Below are 20,071 nucleotides of genomic sequence, written 5' to 3'. Positions count from 1 at the left end.
ATTCAGTTGACCTAGTCTTCCAGAAATGGCCAATAGTGGATACTTCAGAGCAAGGCAAAACCCTCTCCCTCCATAATGCACTTGGTCAGTTGTGCAGATGCTGGATTGGGTGTAGTCAAAGAATTCCTTCCTGGTCCCGTGCAAGTGATCAGTTTTTCAGCATGAGGCTGATGGACTGATTTCATTCACTTTTACAGAGCCTTTGAATCCAAGTACAGAGTATTAAAAACATGCAAATAATATGATGTTGCCCTCTCTGGATAGCGGTGATGGTGGTATTTATTATTATTACAGTAGTGTTTAGTGGTCCCAACCAATATCATAGCCTCATTCTGGTAGGCACTGTGCAAACACATAATAGACAGGCGCTGTCCTAGAGCTTACAGTCTAAATAAACAGGAACGACTAAGTATGGAAGAAAGGAAAGATTGTTAATGGGTAGTGCCACAACCTGGCCCAGTTCCCCTCTTTGGACAGGCATCAGTATGTTGTGAGAAGACCTAACCACTGGATCCCATGTGCTTCTAAGACTGCTGGGTCTAGGTAAGGACTGATCACTTCCTGTATCTGGGTCTCTCGGTCACACTACCTCTACACTATAGGTCGAAATGTGCCAGTGCAATTTTCCAGCACAGTTGTCACATATTTTGTTTGTGATGACCTGGGACTGTAGCACAGTTCCCAAATTACATGGTCTCAACTACATTGGAAACCAAGTATTAAAACAAAGGTTGCCCTCGCTATTCCAGAGAAACACATGACACCCAGATGGACGAGGGAAGGAGTGTAGGATAAGAGGTGGTTTCTGACCACTCAGGACTTAAGAGCTATCCCCATCTCCCTGAATAGCAGCTGGAAGTGGGTAGGAAACCACTGAAGAGCTGTGGGTGCAGATGTTATGCAATCATTATGCCTTACCCAACTTCGAGGGCAGCAGCTTGATTATCCCCTGTCATTATCTTAGCCTGCAAATCTACAGACATTATTAATAGTCATAAAATTATCCAGCCTTGTTTAAAATCTACCTTCAGCATATGACTCAATAACCTCCAGCACCACTGAATTTCCCAGGCTGCTTATACATCACACGGAGTGTAATAGAAGTTCTAGATTCCCAGCCTCAGATCCGATGCCTGAGCACCAGGAGAAAAAGTTCATCTGTGCCCAGTTTCATTGCAGAGTTCTGTCTCATTCACAACTTTAGCATTTTGCTGTTTTGGATGGATCCCTCCTATTCATTTTCCTCTTGTAATTAAATACTAGTTAGGATTTCTGATTGGAGACTATGGTACTGAACAGCCTTTCTTCTTAGTCCTGGATCATAACATGAAATCCAGCCAATCAAAACAGATGGCCTGTGTGGTGAAAAATAGTTCCAAATTGTATTTTTGGCAGCCAGAGGCGGCAGCAGTTTGTGCTGCATGAATGAGTTGCTCTGTCCTATTCTTATCATCTTATGATTAGGGCTGCGAGACTGAGATCTGGGTTCTATTCCTGGCTCTGCCACTGACTCATTCTTGTGACCTTAGGTGAGTCACTATACCTCTCTGTGCCTGTTGTGGTTTAGCGGCGGTGGCTCCCCACATCCAGGTCCGTGGGAGGCCACTCCGCCTCATTATGTGTCTGTTTGTCTCCTACCATGGGGCATTAGTGGGGTGACAACAGTCTACTGCTCAAGTCTATAGCTCAGGCCTGTGGTAAGGGCCCAGCAACAAAACACAGGTAGGGAGGCCAGGCCCTTAGTCATAAGAACATAAGAATGGCCATACTGGGTCAGACCAAAGGTTCATCAAGCCCAGTATCCTGTCCTCTGACAGTGGCCAAAGGCAGGTGCCCCAAAGGGAATGAACAGACAGGTAATCATCAAGTGATCCATACCCTGTCACCCAATCCCAGCTTCTGGCAAACAGAGGCTAGGGACACCATTTCCGCCCATTCTGGCTAATAGCCATAGCTAATATCTTGCATGAATCTATCTAGCTCCCTTTTGAACCCCGTTATGGTATTGACCTTCATAACACCCTCTGGAAAGAAGTTCCAGAGGTTGACATGTTGCGTGAAAAAATATTTTCTTGTGTTTGTTTTAAACCTGCTACACCTCTACCCCAATATAATGCAAACCGATATAACACGAATTCAGATATAACGTGGTAAAGCAGCACTCTGGGGGGTGGGGCTGCGTACTCTGGTGGATCAGCGCGTCAGTGTGTCTGGCTCTGACACTCTGCTCTGAGTGGTGTGTTAAGGGTGCCGGGCTGGGGCTGAGAGGTTGGATAAGGGACAGAGGGTGTCGGGGGGACGGTCAGGGGACAGGGAGCAGCGGGGTTGGATGGTTCGGAGGTTCTGGAGGAGGGGCGGTCAGGGGACAGGGAACGGGGGCATTGGATAGGATGTGGGAGTCCTGGGGGTGATTAGAGTTGGGGGGTTCTCTGGTGGGGGTGGTAAGGGGACAAGGAGCAAGGGGGCTTAGATAGGGGGTGGGGTCTTGGGAGTGGTGGTTAGGGACAGGGGGTCTCTGGAGGGGGTAGTCAGGTACAAGGAGCGGGGGGTTTGGATGGGTTGGGGGTTCTGAGGGGTCAGTCAGGGGGCGGGATGTATGTGGGGTCAGATAGGGGCAGGACCAGTCATATTTGCTGACTATTAATAATGGAAATGCTCGAGGCCAAAGCAAGTTTGATATAACGCAGTTTTCACCTATAAGGTGGTAAGATTTTTTGGCTCCCGAGGACAGCGTTATGTCGGGGTAGAGGTGTACCTATTGACTTCATTTGGTGGCCCCTTGTTCTTGTATAATGAGAAGGAGTAAATAACACTTGATATAACACTCATTGCGGAGAAACTAAATGGATTCTTTGCTTCAGACTTCATGGCTGAGGATGCTAGGGAGATTCCCAAGCCTGAGCTGGCTTTACTAGGTGACAAAGCTGAGGAACTGTCACAGATTGAAGTGTCACTAGAGGAGGTTTTGGAATTAATTGATGAACTCAACATTAACAAGTCACCGGGATCAGATGGCATTCACCCAAGAGTTCTGAAAGAACTCAAATGTGAAGTTGCGGAACTATTAATTAAAGTTTGTAACCTGTCCTTTAAATTGGCTTCGGTACCAAATGACTGGAAGATAGCTAATGTAATGCCAATATTTAAAAAGGGCTCTAGAAGTGATCCTGGCAATTACAGACCGGTAAGTCTAATGTCAGTACCGGGCAAATTAGTCGAAACAATAGTTAAGAATAAAATTGTCAGACACGTAGAAAAACATAAACTGTTGAGCAATAGTCAACATGATTTCTGTAAAGGGAAATTGTGTATTACAAATCTATTAGAGTTCTTTGAAGGGGTCAACAAACGTGGACAAGGGGGATCCAGTGGATATAGTATACTTAGATTTCCAGAAAGCCTTTGGCAAGGTCCCTCACTAAAGGCTCTTATGTAAATTAAGCTGTCATGGGATAAAAGGGAACATGGATTGAGAACTGGTTAAAAGACAGGGAACAAAGGGTAAGAATTAATGGTAAATTCTCAGAATGGAGAGGGATAACTAGTGGTGTTCCCCAAGGGTCAGTCCTGGGACCAATCCTATTCAATTTATTCATAAATGATCTGGAAAAAGGAGTAAACAGTGAGGTGGCAAAGTTTGCAGATGATACTAAACTACTCAAGATAGTTAAGACCAAAGCAGATTGTGAAGAACTTCAAAAAAATCTTACAAAACTAAGTGATTGGGTAACAAAATGACAAATGAAATTTAATGTGGATAAATGTAAAGTAATGCACATTGGAAAAAATAATCCCAACTATACATACAATATGATGGGGGCTAATTTAGCTATAACAAATCAGGAAAAAGATCTTGGCATCATCGTGGATAGTTCTCTGAAGATGTCCACGCAGTGTGCAGAGGCGGTCAAAAAAGCAAACAGGATGTTAGGAATCATTAAAAAGGGGACAGAGAATAAGATTGAGAATATATTATTGCCCTAATATAAATCCATGGTACGCCCACATCTCGAATACTGTGTACAGATGTGGTCTCCTCACCTCAAAAAAGATATTCTAGCACTAGAAAAGGTTCAGAAAAGAGCAACTAAAATGATTAGGGGGTTTGGAGAGGGTCCCATATGAGGAAAGATTAAAGAGGCTAGGACTCTTATAGCATGGAAAATAGGAGACTAAGGGGGGATATGATAGAGGTATATAAAATCATGAGTGATGTGGAGAAAGTGGATAAGGAAAAGTTATTTACTTATTCCCATAATACAAGAACTAGGGGTCACCAAATGAAATTAGTAGGTAGCAGGTTTAAAACAAATAAAAGGAAGGTCTTCTTCACACAGCGCACAGTCATCTTGTGGAACTCCGTGCCTGAGGAGGTTGTGAAGACTGGGACTATAACAATGTTTAGAAGGGAACTGGATAAATTAATGGTGGCTAAGTCCATAAATGGCTATTAGCCAGGAAGGGTAAAGAATGGTGTCCATAGCCTCTGTTCATCAGAGGATGGAGATGGATGGCAGGAGAGAGATTACTTGACCATTGCCTATTAGTTTCACTTCCTCTGGGGCACCTGGCATTGGCCACTGTCAGTAGACAGGATACTGGGCTAGATGGACCTTTGGTCTGACCCAGTACGGCCGTTCTTATGTTCACTTCCTTATTTACTTTCTCTGTACCACTCATGATTTTATAGACCTCTATCATATCCCCCCTTAGTCACCTCTTTTCCAAGCTGAAAAATGCCGGTCTCATTAATCTCTCTTCATATGGAAGCTGTTCTATACCCCTAATAATTTTTGTTGCCCTTTTCTGAACCTTTTCCAATTCCAATATATCTTTTTTGAGATGGGGTGACCACATCTGCATGCAATATTTATGGATTTATATAGAGGCAATATGATATTTTCTGCTTTATTATCTATCCCTTTCTTGATGATTCCCAACATTCTGTTCACTTTTTTGACTGCCACTGAGTGGATGATTTCAGAGAACTATCCACAATGACTCCAAGGTCTCTTTCTTGAGTGGTAACAGCTAATTTAGACCTCATCATTGTACACCGCTACCTCGATATAACGCCACCTGATATAACGTGAATTTGGATCTAACGCGGTAAAGCAGTGCTCGGGGGGGGGGGGGTTGCACAGTCCGGTGGATCAAAGCAAGTTCAATATAATATGGTTTCACCTATAAGATGGTAAGATTTTTTGGCTCCCAAAGACAGCGTTATATTGAGGTAGAGGTGTATATGAATATTTGGGATTATGTTTTCCAATGTGCATTACTTTGCTTTGATCAACATTAAATTTCATCTGCCATTTTGTTGCCCAGTCACCTAGTTTTGTGAGATCTTTTTGTAGCTCTTCGCTGTCTGCCTGGGACCTTACTATGTTGATAGTTTTGTAAAATTTGCAAATTTTGCCACCTCACTGTTTGCCCCTTTTTCCAGATCGTTTATGAATATGTTAAATAGGATTGGGCCCAATACAGACCCTGGGGGACACCACTATTTACCTCTCTCCATTCTGAAAACTGACCATTTATTCCTACCCTTTGTTTCCTATCTTTTAACCAGTTACCAATCTGTGAGAGAACCTTCTCTCTTATCCCATGACTGCTTATTTTGCTTAAAAGCCTGTAGTGAGGCACCTTGTCAAAGGCTTTCTGAAATTCTAAATACACTATATCCACTGGATCTCCTTTGTCCGCATACTTTTTGACCCCCTCAAAGAATTCTAATAAATTGGTGAGGCATGATTTCCTTTACAAAAACTACGTGAACTATTTCCCAACAAATTCTGTTCATCTATGTGTCTGACAATTTTGTTCTTTATAATAATTTCAACCAGTTTGCCTGGTACTGAAGTGAGGCTTATTGGCCTGTAGGTGCCAGGGTCACCTCTGGAGCCGTTTTTTAAAAATTGGCGTCACATTAGTTATCCTCTAGTCATTTGGTACAGAAGCTGATTTAAATGATTCAGTGATTTAAAACACAGCCAGTGACAGTTAATAGTCCTGCAATTTCACATTTGAGTTCCTTCAGAACTCTTGGGTGAATACCATCAAGTCCTGGAGACTTATTACTGTTTAGTTTATCAATTTGTTCTAAAACCTCCTCTAATGATACCTCAATTTGAGAGAGTTCCTCAGATCTGTCACCCCAAAAGAACGGCTCAGGTTTGGCTCACTCAGGGCAGGGCAATGAGAGTCTATAGCTTTGGCTTGTGTTCAGGAGTTCGGGCATCCTAGCTCCAGCGGATGCCTGACAAGCACTGGCCTCTTAGCCTAGAGAGGAGGAGACCGCCACCCCAGGGGCTGGGTTGGCAGGGAGAACGCAGGCCCACCCACTCCCCTGCATTCCAGCCCAGGGCCCTAACTGGCAGAGGGGTCTGCCACTGAGTCAGCGGGGATCCTGACTGCAACATGCAACAAAAAACCACATTAGGGTTAGCTGTCCCTGGGCCACTTCCTAACTCCTCCTCGGGGTGTACTTGAGTCTGTAGAAGATTGTCAGATCGTCAGAGTAGCAGGCCTGCAATAGTCCTGACAACTCCTCTGTGGTATGGTCTGGTCAGCATGCGGCTCTGGCCAGTTCTCAGCTCCCCAAGGGCCTGCAAAAGTCTTCCCCGCTTGGGAGCAAGCAAGAGGCATGTGGTTCCTCTGGTGGCTACAGCCCAACTGAGTGCCCAGACCCACCTTTTATACTTCCTGTCCCTCCCCCTGACTTCTGGCAGGAGGGGTGAGCATGCCCTGGTTCCGCCCACCAGGGCTCAGTGAGGGGCTCCTCCCCCTCCGGGTCCGTGGGAGGCCACTCCACCTCATTACAGTGCCTCAGCTTTTCCTTCTGTAAAATGCTTTCCTATCACCCACATGCAATTGTCTACACTGAGGTTGTTTGTACTGGTGTAGCCATACCAATGTAGTTGGATTGGTGCAAACCTTAGTGATGTAGGTGTCTTGCACCAATCTAAAATGCGGCTTGCACTAGCATAAACTGAACTGGTGCGTGTCACTTTTGACACCAGTGCACCGTGTCTACATTGGGTGTTTGTTGTGACAGCGGTGCAAAACTTTCCAGTATAGACAGGTCCTTAGTTCATTAACGTTTGCAAGGTGCTCTGAGACATCTTCAGATAGAAGCTGCTAGAGAAGGGTCAAGTCATATAATGAAGCATTTAGGGAAGGGTCAAGTCAGATAATGTGGACGGAAGTCCCATTTCAGGGCCTGGACACTTCTGAGATGTCTACACTGCAGCTGGGAGTGAGCTTTGCACCCAGCTGCGGTGTAGAATAACTGTAGTGAGTTAGTGCAGCACTGTGGGAGAGGGATGTTTTATCAAAGGTACAGTACTTTAGAGGAGATGTTAAACCAAGGCCTTGTCTACACTGGCAAGTTTCTGCTCAGCAAAGCAGCTTTCTGTGGTGTAACTCCCGAGGTGTACGTGCTGCCAAGCCACTTAGCGAGCAGAAACTGCGCAGTTGCAGCACTTTAAAAAACCTACCCCAACAAGAGGCATACAGCTTTCTGCGCTGGGGCTACAGCACCATGGTGCCAGTGTAGACTCTCTGGTCGATTACAGCGCTGCGATTGGCCTTTGGGGGGTGTCCCACAATGCTTGTTCTCACCTCTCTGGCCGTCAGTTTGAGCTCTACTGCCTTGCCCCACCCCTTAAACTCCTTGGGAATTTTGAAAGTCCCCTTCCTGTTTGCTCTGTGATGTGTGCAGTGGTCTTAGCGCATCTTTCCAAGTGACCATGCCTGCTCCATGCACCAGGTGATCCCCTGCTTGGAGCAGTGCTGAGCTGCTGGACCTCATCAGCATTTGGAGAGAGGAGTCTGTCCACTCCCAGCGGCTCTCCAGCTGTAGGAATTATGATACTTATGGACAGTGTGACAGGGTCAGGCCAGATGGATACAGGAGAGTGTTAGAAGGCAGATATATTAGTCCCAGATTAAGTAGATCCCTTTTCCCTGGGTAAGGTAACAGGGACAGTTCCAGAAAAGCAGGAACTTGCTGGAACCAATTAAGGCAGGCAGGCTAATTAGGACACCTGGAGCCACTTAAGAAGAAACTGCTAGAATCAATTAGTATAGGCTGGCTAATCAGGGCATCTGAATTTAAAAAGGACCTCACTTCAGTTTGTAGCATGCATGCATGCGAGGAGCTGGGATCAAGAGGCACTAGGAGCTGAGAGTGGGAAGGTGTATTACTGGAGGATTGAAGAGTACAAGCTTTATCAGACACCAGGAGAAAGGTCCTGTAGTGAGGATAAAGAAGGTGTTGGGAGGAGGCCATGGGGAAGTAGCCCAAGGAGTTATAGCTGTCGTGCAGCTATTCCAGAAGGCACTCTAGACAGCTGCAGTCCACAGGGCCCTGGCCTGGAACCTGGAGTAGAGGGCGGGCCCGGGTTCCCCCCAAACCTCCCAACTCCTGATCAGACACAGGAGGAATAGACCTGGACTGTGGATTCTACTAGAGGGGAAGGTCTCTGGGCTGTTCCCTGACCCACATGGTGAATCTCTGAGGCAAACAAATCTGCCAATAAGCGCAGGACCCACCAAGATAGAGGAGGAACTTTGTCACAACAGATTTCACGATGCATGATAGAAAGGGGCCATGACTTGGACACATTGCAGTGCTGGGTCAAAGTGAAGGAGCTGCGGAATGCCTACCACAAGGCGCGGGAGGCAAACTGCTGCTCCATTGCTGTGCCCATGAGCTGCTGGTTCTACAAAGAGCTGGACACAATACTCGGTGGCAATCCCACCTCCACTGTGAAGGCCATTATGGATACTTTAATGGCTTGCATGCCAGTCGAGAGTGGAACAAACCAGGAGGAGGAAATCTTGGATGAGGATGTGGAGTGGAGCGGGGGGACCCAGAGGTGGATGATGACTCGGAGGTCAGAGATGCATGCAGCCAGGAGCTCTTCTCTACCCCAGAGGAGGCAAGCCAGTCACAGCTGTTGGAGCTTGGTGGAGTACAAACAGGCGAGGAGGCCCCTGGTAAGTGGCTTTGATTTTGGGAATCACCAGAGCGAGTTGTTGTGGGCACGAGGGTTGCTGAAAGCAGGCTTGTGTCTGTATGATGTGCATACCACCACATGCCTAGTCTGAGTGGCGGAATAGGGTGTTGATTGACTCCCGCACTTCACAGGAATCTGCCTCAGAGATCTCCACAAAACTCTCATGGAGATATGGGGCAATCCTCTGCCGTAGATTCTTTGGCAGAGCTGCGTTGTTTCTTGTCTTATTAAGGGTAACTTTTCCACGCCACTCTGCCATCACTGGGGCAGGACCATTGCTGCACACAGGCAAACCGCATAAGGGCCAGGGTGGAAGCCACAGTCTTGGAGAAGACCGTTCCTTGATTCCCTGCTCACCCTCAGCAGCAAAATATCTTCCATAATGAACACAGCTTGTGGAAAATGGGGGGAGAGGAATGATTATAAGGGCCCCCCCCCATGCTGGCTCTCCTCAAGAGCCACATGCCCAGTGTACAGTATGGTCTTGGAACACTGATTTCCCCTGCCTCTGCAGTTACTCACCATTTTGGGGGTCCTGTGGCTCATGTGTGTTTGCCTGGGGTCAGCCAGTTAGTGACAGGTGTGTGAATACTGGCTGTGTTTTAAATCACTGAATCAGTGTTCTGTGTGTTGCAAACAATACTGCTTCTTTAAAGTGTTGTTTTTTGGCTTCACAGAGATGACCTTGGGAGACCAGCCTCCCTCTTTATCGTCGCCGGCTGAACGGCTGTGCAGAATTAGAAAGCGGCCATAAAGGACTAAAGAGGACTTTTTGCATGATGTCCCGATGCACTCTGCGGCCGAAAAACAAGAACTGAACGAGTGGTGGGACATCAAGAAGAGGGACTGAAAGGAGAATGTGGCGCACCAGAACGAAGCCACGGAGCTGCTCTTAAAAGTTATGGAGCGCCAAGCGCACACGCTTCAGGCGCTATTAGCACTACAAACCGAGTAGCCCCGCGCCTGCCCTCCCCTGCAGCTGCTGTCGTAAAACTCTTACCTGTGCACCCTGCCACCTCCCAGACTCCGCCAACACAATGTTATCAACCTCTTGGCTCCAGTCTGTACTTGCTGCATTCCACTGCTGCCCTGTCACAGTCCAGCCCTGTGGTCTCCCAGTACCCACTGCACTCAACACCCGTCCTTCTGCAGTTTAGCCCTGCTGAAGTACAGTACCCACTGCACTGTACTCCAAAGGACAAGGTTGCATATGATACCTGGACATACACAAATCTTTAACCATCCCAGGACCCCACCTCCTCCTGGGACCCTCCCTTTCCCCATCCTCCACAGTCTTGATGTGTTTTTTGTTAGTCTCTCTCCTCCACTTGTTGTGGGTTTTTTTTTTTTTTTAATAAAATAATTGTTTTGGTTTGAAAGCAATCTTTATTCCATTAATTGTGAAAGCAAACAGAGGCCTTCAAAGCAACAGGCAGTTTTCTTAAACCTTCATAGTGCATCGTCTGCGCCAGTCACAGTCACCTCCTAGCATTACAAGCACTGCACTCCTGAGCATAGCAACAAATATTAGTGGATTTCAGCTTCAAATTTCTGCCTCAAGGTATCCCTGATTCTTATTGCCCCATCTGCACCCTTCTAATAGCCTCCAGGCGCTGAGCCTCAGCGATCCCACCCTGAGTGAAGCTTTCACCCTTCCCTTCACAAATATGGAATGTACAGCGCACGTCTATAAACATAGGATTATTGTCATCAGCCAGGTCGAGCCTCCCATATAAGCAGCTCCAGCAGGCCCTTAGACAGCCAGAAGCACACTCAACCATCATTCTGCACTTGCTCATCCTGTTGTTGAACCGCTCCTTGTTGCTGTCAAGGTGCCCTGTGTCTGGCTTCATAAGCCACAGCATTAAGGGTTAGGCACGGTCTCCCAGGATTTCAACTTCCCTTGTGGTGATCTACTGGTCCAGGAAGAAAGTCCCTGATTGCAGCTTCCTCAACAGGCCAGTGTTCTGAAACATGCGTATGTCATGCACCTTTCTGGACCAGTCTGCGTTAATGTCCGTGAAATGCCAACCATGATCCACAAGTGCCTGGAGAAGCATTGAGAAATACTCCCTCTGTATTTATGTATGTATTAATGTACTCGGTAGCTGGGTGGTTTGGTGCCAGAATTGAAATACGTGTGCCATCTATCACACCTCCGCAGTTAGGGAAGCCCATTTGGGCAAAGCCGTCCACATTGTCACACATGTTGCCCAGAGTCATGGTCTTTCAGAGCAGGATATGATTAATGGCTCTGCACACTTGCATTAACATGAGTCCAACTGTCGACTTTCCCAATCCAAACTGGTTAGCGACCAATCAGTAGCAGTCTGGAGTAGCCAGCTTCCACAGTGCAATTGCCATGTGCTTCTCCAACAACAGGGCAGCTCTCACTCTTGTGTCCTTGTGCTGCAGGGCTGGAGTGAGCTCATCACACAGTCCCATGAATGGCTTTCCTCATCCGAAAGTTCTGCAGCCACTTCTCGTCATCCCAGATGTGCATCACAACGTGATCCCTCCACTCAGTGCTTGTGGCATTCATGGAGGTGCTGACAACAATGGAACGCTCCTTTTGGGCTCAGGAAACAAGCAACCTCGTGTTGTAGCTACTACGTGTGGTGAGATCAATGTCATCTTGCCTTTGTAGTTTAAGGAATAACTCCACTGCCGCTCGTGATGTGTTAGTGAGAGCAAGCAGCATATTGGTCAACAGTGTGGGATCCGTTCCTGCAGACTGAAGATACAGAGCTTTGAAAGATGGCGCCAAATCTAGACGGAAGCACAGGGATTGCTGGGATGCAAAGCAATGCATCCTGGGACATTGAAAGAGGACCCAGGATGCCCCAGTACCCCTGCTGCCTTCCCACAACTCAGTGGCAGAAGAGGAAGAGATGATCTGTGAGATAGCTGCCCAGACTGCACTGCTCTGAATACCGCTGCAAGTGTGAACACGCTATTGCACAGGGAGCTGACAGTGTGAACACACAAAAACAGTTTCCCATCAGCGAGGGATAGCTCAGTGGTTTGAGCATTGACCTGCTAAACTCAGGGTTGTGAGTTCAATCCTTGAGGGGGCCATTTAGGGATCTGGGGCAAAAATCTGTCAGGGATGGTACTTGATCCTGCTGTGAAGGCAGGGCCGTGGACTCAGTCACCTTTCAAGGTCCCTTCCAGTCCTGCACTTCTATGATTCTATTAAATTGATTCCCGACTGACCAGTAGCTGTCTGGCATTGCAAGCTTCCACAGGGCTATCACCACTCACTTGTGAACTGTGAGGGCTGCTCTCATCTTGGTATTCTTGCACTTCAGGGCGGGGGAAAGCAAGTCACAAAGTTCCATGAAAGTGCCCTTATGCATGCGAAAGTTTCACAGTCACTGGGAATCATCCGACCCGCAACACTATGCTGTCCCACCAGTCTGTGCTTGTGTCCCAGGCCCGGAATCAGCGTTCCACGGCATGAGCCTGCCCCATTGCCGCCATGATGTCCAAATTGCCAGGGCCCCTACTTTGAGAGAAGTCTGTGTCCATGTCCTCATCACTCTCATCATCGCGTTGCTGTTGCCTCCTCACCTGCTTTTGCAGATTCTGGTTCTGCACATACTGCAGGATAATGCATGAGGTGTTTACAGTGCTTATAACTGCCGCTGTGATCTGAGCAGGCTCCATGCTTTCCGTGGTATGGCGTCTGCAGGAGACCAGACTGGCAGTGTATGCCTGATGATGGTTTGCAGCCCTACTGCACAGTCTGTTGCCAGCAGCACCCGGGACACAACAGTGGTGGCTGAGCTGAGCAGGCTGCACTCTTGCTATGGTGCGGCGTCTGCGTGGAAAAAAAGGTGCGAAATGATTGTCTGCTGTTGCTCTCACGGAGGGAGGGGTGACTGATGACATGTACACAAAACCACCCGCGACAATGTTTCTGCCCCATCAGGCAGTGGGAGCTCAACCCAGAATTCCAATGGGTGGCGGAGACTGTGGGAACTGTGGGATAGCTACCCACAGTGCAATGCTCCGGAAGTTGACGCTAGCCTTGGTACTGTGGATGCATTCTGCCGACTTAATGCGCTTAGTGGGGACACACACAATCGACTGTACAAAACTGCTTCCTAAAAAATCGACTTCTATAAATTCAGCCTAATTTTGTAGTGTAGACATACCATGAGTGAGTACAAGAAGACCGGCTCATCACTATGGGAGCAGTCCTCTGTTTTTGCACCCACAAGCATATGTTGCTTTCCTTCATAGAAAGGCATGTTAGTGGGAATGAACAGAAAGCTTTCCAGTCGTTTCAGAGATCATTGTGGTGCATTGGCAGAGCTCTGTTGGTGCCCAGGTCTGGAATAGCAGAGGGCCTGCTGGTCAGAATTGAGGTGCGCTGAGTGTGCAGCAGGGCCGGTGCTACCATTAAGGCAAACTGGGTAGTTGCCTGGGGTGCCAAAAAGCGGTGTTCCTAAATTTTTTTTATTTTTATTTTTTACACCATTCCTGGGCCGGGCTGCCAGCAGCGCATTGACACGTGCGGCTCAGACGACTCCTCCCAGCGCAGCAGCCCCTCCATGCAATTATTGTCATTGCCGGTGGGGGTGCCGGCGGCTGGGCAGAGCTCCGCTTAGTGCTCACGTGGCACAAGCCCGGCGACAGGCGTGACAGCAGAGTTTTGGCTCAGCCTCCACCAGAGATGAAAGTAAGGCGGTAAGATCTGGTATGGCATACCAGCAAGAGCCAGTATGCTGTGCCGGACTGCACCGGCTTCCGTGGCTGGGATTGAAAGGGCTCTGGGCTCTCCACTGCTACGGGGAGCCCAGAGCCCTTTAAATCCTGCCCGCAGCTCTGGCGGCCAGGCTGGGGCCGGGATTTAAAGGGCTTGGAGCTTCCTCCAGCTGCAGGAGCTCTGAGCCCTTTAAATCCCGGCCCCAGCCCCTGAGCCCTTTAAATCCCAGCTGGAGCTGCGATGGGGATTTAAAGGGCCCGGGGCTCCACAGCAGTCACTGCTCTGGGCCCTTTAATTTGCCTGTGAGCCCCGGGGGCTCCCAGCCTCCTCTGCAGCTGGGAGCCCTGGGTTGATTTAAATGTATACATGTATAATGTATGTGATTTTTTGGGGGTGGGGAGGTGCAAGGTGGAAGTTTCGCCTAGGTCGCAAAATATCCTTGCACCGGCCCTGCTGGGCCGTATGGCTTGCAGTACCGAAATACCAGGGAATGCTGCAGATCAGGATTAAGATACATTGGCAGAGGTGGGCAAGGGATGTTGCAGGTCAGGATTGAGGTGCATTGACAGAGTTGTGTGAGAGGAGCCTGTATAGCTTCTGCTTGCATTATATCTGGCTCCAGAAGAGTTAAATACAAAAAGTTACTTTAAAAAGAAGGTAAGACTCTTTAATGTACTTAAAAACTAAAAAGAGAGTGAAGAGCCCTACTTTGGGAAGGGTGGGGAGCACTAGTTATTCCGGATGCTGCCTCTCTGTTGTGGTTGTGTGTGACTCATAGAGTGAGCAGTTTGTAGCCCTGATGCACACCTCTCACTGGCCTGTGGTCGTGCCTGGCCTCTGGAGGTAAGACACCTCATCTCATTTGCTGCTTCTCTTGACATTTTACCAGCTCAGATGCTCCATCGAGGTCAGAGTGTGACAGATATAGCAATTTCCTGCAATATCCAGGACAAACCTGATTGGATTAAGTTAAACCTTTTAAGTATGTTTACAGTCTATTGTATTTAAAATGTGAAGTTTGTGTGTTATTGTGGGATTGTATGTAAGTTCTTCTGGGGGAGACATGGCCAGTGTAAACTTTGGAAAGTGTTATGAGCTTCAGAGAAATATTTTAAGCAATGTGCCAGACAAACAAATATAAGTGGGCTTCTAGAAAATACCTGCAGATTGGTAAATGCAAATGACCACTTCCAGCTGTACAGAGAGCCAGCCTTTTGAAGCTTCATCCCGAGGAGGGGACCACTGTCTGGGTACTTGGGTATTTACGGTCTCTGTAGATCAAAGACCCAAACTGTGTAAAGTGGTGACAATCAGATTCAGGGTGTGCTTGTTCTGAGCTAACAGTTGATATGAACTTGTGACCACAGAAAACTCCCATGGTGGAGTTTGAAGGACCAGCCACGTGTCAGAGCCCTTGTTGGAATTGAGATGATCTCCGGTAAGCTGATTAGTATGCCGCATATGTGTAGTTTCTTTTACTTTTTAAATACGTTTTCTCTGTAGTGCTTTCACCTTAAGAATAAATGTGCTTGCTGAGGACAAGTTGTTTTGTAATTTATACCTATCGGTAATTACACTGTTTATTGCCTCTGAGGCAAAAGCAAAGCAGGCTAGCTTAGGCAGTCTGACTTGCTGGGGAACTCACAGTGTAGGCAGAGAGCTGTGCAGTCTGGAAAAACACCGGTCAGGAGGGAGAGAGACGTGTGTCTCCATCCAAGAGAGGTGGTGGCTACAAATCTGGAAACCTGACAGTGGGTTTCCTTTGCTCGATCATAAAGGAGGAATACAGGAGCAGTTGCACTGAACTGTAACCTATACACTTTCGCCCAGATACTTCCTAGGAACCCCACTTAACTTCGTTTAAAATAGTCCTTTGAAATTCACAATACTTCCCAAGGTTTACAAGTCTTCACCCTAGTGAATCCCACATTTTGCGTTTTTAATACAGTGGGCTCCAAAGATACTTAACCTTAATTCAATAAGGTTTAACTTAATTCAGCAAGGTTTGCCCAGGATATTGCAGGAAATCACCATGTCTGTCACACAGAGAATTTCCAGAGCAGCCTTCTGGCTAAACCAGAATGATCAGAGTTACAAAGGTTGGAGCGAGAAAGGCCTATCTGGCCTCATCTAGTCTATTCTATGGGACTTTGGCCGGGGTTGTTCAATGCAGCATAGTCAGCAGGGTAAAAATTTCAGGAACTTTTTCTAACTGTTCCTGAGATTCACAGATGCCCTGTGGTGAATGGGATGGGGAAGCCTGTACTGGCATGCAGAGTGATGTTGATGTCTGAGATGTAGACTGAGTGCTCTCTGAAGCAGAATCTGTTTTCTTTATGTTTGTCTGTACAGCGACTAGTACAGTGGGGCTCTGATCTTTGACTGGAGTTTCTAGGTGCTACCACAATAAAATAGTAACTGTAGGAAGAGTGAAGCAAGAAAAGGGTTAAATATGAAGCAGCAGCAGCACTGCTGTCTCAGAGCCCCATTGTGATTGGGCCTTGCTCTGTGTGGATGTTACTCTTTCCCCCTGATTTGACATGGCATTTATGCATCTGGGGTTAGTACAGTGCCAAGCGCTCTGTGAACGAGTAAATGTCTCAGGAGAGTTCAGTGATCCAGCCTCTTCTGTTGTCTGCAGCTGTGGAAAGGGCGTACGGACCCAGTCCTCCACATCGACCTGAGGCGCTGGGCCGACCTGATGCTAGTGGCTCCTCTTGATGCAAATACACTGGCAAAAATAGCAAATGGCATCTGTGACAACTTATTGGTGAGTTACTGTCTGCATCTGGGCCGCTAGTTGCCCTGAATACTGGCTGAGGACTTCTTTCATGCTCTTTTTCCTTATCCCTCTATTGCTTTCACTGTAATTCTATTCTGTTTTCCTTTTCATGCAGGCTCTTTGGGGTAGGGACCATGTTGTTCTGTGTTTGTGTAGTGCCTAGTGAAATGGAGCCTCGATCCATGACTAGGGTGTGACAGGTTAGATTACAGAACCCCTCTTGGGAGCTGCCACCCAATGTGCTAAGACTACCTCTGCTCCTGTTTTCCCTGCCAGCTCAGGCTGCCAGCACCCTGTCTTGCTGAGCCAGAAGCTTCTGTCTGCTCCAGCAAAGACCCAGGGTCTGAATTACTTGCCCCAAAGCTGCAGGTTTACCTGAAAACAGCTCACAGAAGTGTGCTTGTCTTTAGCACTCAGATGCCCAACTACCAATGGGGTCTAAACCCAAATAAATCTGTTTTACTCTATATAAAGCTTATGCAGGGTAAACTCATAAATTGTTCGCCATCTATAACACTGATAGAGATGCATGGCTGTTTGCTCCCCCAGGTATTAATACATACTCTGAGTTAATTAATAAGTAAAAAGTGATTTTATTAAATACAGAAAGTAGGATTTAAGTGTTTCTAAGTAGTAACAGACAGAACAAAGTCAGTCACCAAGCAAAATAAAATAAAATGCGCAAATCTATGTCTAATCAAACTGAATACAGATAATATCACCCTTAGAGATGCTCTGTTAAGTTTTGTCCTCAGACTGGACACCTTCCAGGCCTGGGCACAATTCTTTCCCCTGGTACAGCTCTTGTTCTAGCTCAGGTGGTAGCTAGGGGATTCCTTATGATGACTTCTCTCTCTCGTTCTCTTCCACTCCTTTATATACCTTTTGCATAAGGTGGGAATCCTTTTGTCTGTCTCTGAGTTCCCAACCCCTCCTTCTCAATGGAAAGACACCAGGTTAAAGATGGATTCCAGTTTAGGTGACATGATCATGTCACTGCAAGACTTCATTGCCCACTTGCCAGCACACACATGTACAGGAAGACTTACAGGTAAAACACAACCATCTGCAGTCAATGGTCCTAGTTAATGGGAGTCATCAAGATTCCAAACCACCATTAATGGCCCACACTTTACATAATTACAATAGGCTGTGAGAGTTATGTTTCATATTTCTATTTTCAGATACAAGAGTAGTACATTTATACAGATGGGATGATCACACTCTGTAGATTATAAGCTTTGTAATGATACCTTATAAGAGACCTTTTGCATGAAGCATATCTCAGTTATATTATATTCACTTATTAAATTTTTGTAAAACCATATAGACTGCACAACTTCACATAGGGCTTCTAGGCATTAAAATACTACTTCTACTACTACTACTAATAAATAATGCCTACTCTTTCCCCTGGCTCCCTCCTTATACCTCTCTCTCTCTTCCTCTTCACATCCTTCTTCATCTCCCTGGCTCTTCTCTCATGATGTTCACTCGCCGTCCCTTTCCCTATATTTCCTCCTCTTCCTTTTCCTGATGCATGATTCTTCTTCCTCTCCTGCAGCTTATAGCCTCTCCATCTCTCTGTCTCTCTCTATCTCACAGACACACTTTCTCACTCTTCAGTTCCTTTTCCTTTCTGTATTTTAGATGTAGTCTGGAAAGACACCTGTGAGATCAGATATGTTTGTTTTCTTCCTGCTAGTCCTCACTCCCTCATCTAAAAGCATAACATGGACATCCACCCACCCACACTCACACATTTATCTTCCAGTTTCAGCCACAGGTCTTTTTTGGGGCAGTGCTGTTTTCTGGTACCTCAAGTAGCTTGGGGTGGATGGAAGAAGGGAGGCAGCTCCTGCATTTGGGTAAGACAGACTACCCAAGAGCCCCCTGTACACCCAAGCACTTTGGGACCAGAGATAGATGCTCATTAGATAGGGAAGGTCATAGAATTTTAGACACCTAAGGAATCTTCAAAGAGAATGCAAATCTGCACATGCAGCGCTGGTATACCAGTTCAGTGGCTCTGAAAAATGAGTGGAGGGTGGGTGGAGCTAGGGATGTAGGCACACACAATCTCAAAAGGAAATTTGTCTGGACAGGTGCCATTCAGATCAAGAAACTCTGAATGGTTGAACCCCAGTGTTAAGGAAAACCACAGTGCCTGTAAATGAGTAAAGTACAGCTGGACTTACAGGCTTCACCTACGTGAGCGTCTAGAATGTCTCTGGAGGTGTTGGCTTAGCAGGAGGGGCATTATACGGCCCAGGAGACAGATCCCATCGGTCAGTGACACACAAGATTACAACTATGTGACTGCTAGCCTGTTTTGGGAGGGAAATAAAATAACATAGATGTATGAAACAGGCCATTTAGGGTTTCATTTGGAAGCTTGGAGGGGATAAGACCTAACTAGGGTGACCAGCTGTCCTGATAAAATCGGGACCATCCTGATATTAAGTGTTTGTCCCGCGTCCCAACCAATATTTGGTCAGGATGCAATTTGTCCTGATATTTCACTCCGCCAGCAGCACTCGCCGCCCTCCCTCCCCTTTTTTTTCTTGCTGCTCCGCTGGCAGCACTTGGCTTTTTTTCTTTTCTCTTGCTGCTCCGCCGGTGAATTTTCCCCTCCCACCCCCCATGTGTCCCAATATTTTCTCCCTCTCATCTAGTCACCCTAGACCTAGCAGAATTAAATTTTGCCTGTACTGGAGAAAGTTCACATTATACAGTACAAAACAACAGGTAAAAGGTTTACTGAACGCAAGATGACTACAGCTGAGATACTATTCCAAGGACAAATGCAAGTTGTTCTTTGAGTAGTGTTCCTACAAGTGCTCCACTGTAGGTGTATCTGCGCCCCTGTGCCTCAAATTGGCGATTTTAGGTAGCAGTGTCTATTCAGCCCATACATGTGTTCTCCCTCCCTCATGGTCTGCCTCAAGCCTGTCTAACACTGCGCAGGCGAACCCCCCTCAGTTCCTTCTCAACCGTCTTTGGCCTTGAATGAAGCGAGCAGTTGTCCCTTCCTTATCTGCATTATTAGTATTGACTCAAAGACTATCCAAATGGGTCAAGAGTTGCATTAATTACTGTTGTCAAGGGTGCACCCTGTTGCCTGCATCCTTAATCCCTATGCATTCTGCGAGGTCAATTTCTACCTTAGTCGTATTCCTTAAGGATGTCCCTATCTTGGAGATCTGCAGAGCAGCGACTTGGGTCTCTACCCACACTTTCGCAGAATATTATACTATCACTGGAGATTCGGCCTCTGATGCCATCTTTGACTCCACAATACTCTCTGTAGTAACAGACACCACTCCGAAGCCTTGGCCCTCCATGGGGGATACTGCTGTAAAGTCACCTGCAGCACCCAAGGGGCACTACTTGAAGAAGAAGAGGTAGTTACTCACTTTGTGCAGTAACAATGGTTCTTTGAGATGTGTCCCCCTACTGGTGCTCCACAACCCACCCTCCTTCCCCCTAGTGTTCTCCATAAGGGGTTTTGCGGTAGAGAAGGACCTGAGAGGTTTTTGCCTGCACAGTACT

At 47.0% G+C, this 20,071-nt stretch overlaps 1 protein-coding gene across 14 annotated transcripts in view; it reads left to right on the top strand.

Moving 5' to 3' along the window:
* Nucleotides 1-20,071, top strand: part of PPCDC (phosphopantothenoylcysteine decarboxylase) — a 97,355-nt gene that overhangs the window by 29,944 nt on the left and 47,340 nt on the right. For 12 of the 14 annotated variants that reach the window (XM_030576764.1, XM_030576775.1, XM_030576768.1 and 9 more), the window contains one exon: nt 16,379-16,507. The exons of the other annotated variants lie outside the window; for them this stretch is intronic. In XM_030576764.1, coding sequence (XP_030432624.1) covers nt 16,379-16,507 — 129 coding nt within the window. The remainder of the gene's footprint in view (nt 1-16,378; nt 16,508-20,071) is intronic. 14 annotated transcript variants of the gene reach the window in all.

The sequence above is a fragment of the Gopherus evgoodei genome, chromosome 10 (genome assembly GCF_007399415.2).
Source record: "Gopherus evgoodei ecotype Sinaloan lineage chromosome 10, rGopEvg1_v1.p, whole genome shotgun sequence".
Lineage (NCBI taxonomy): Eukaryota > Metazoa > Chordata > Testudines > Testudinidae > Gopherus > Gopherus evgoodei.
This window is presented reverse-complemented; position numbering and strand designations above follow the sequence as displayed.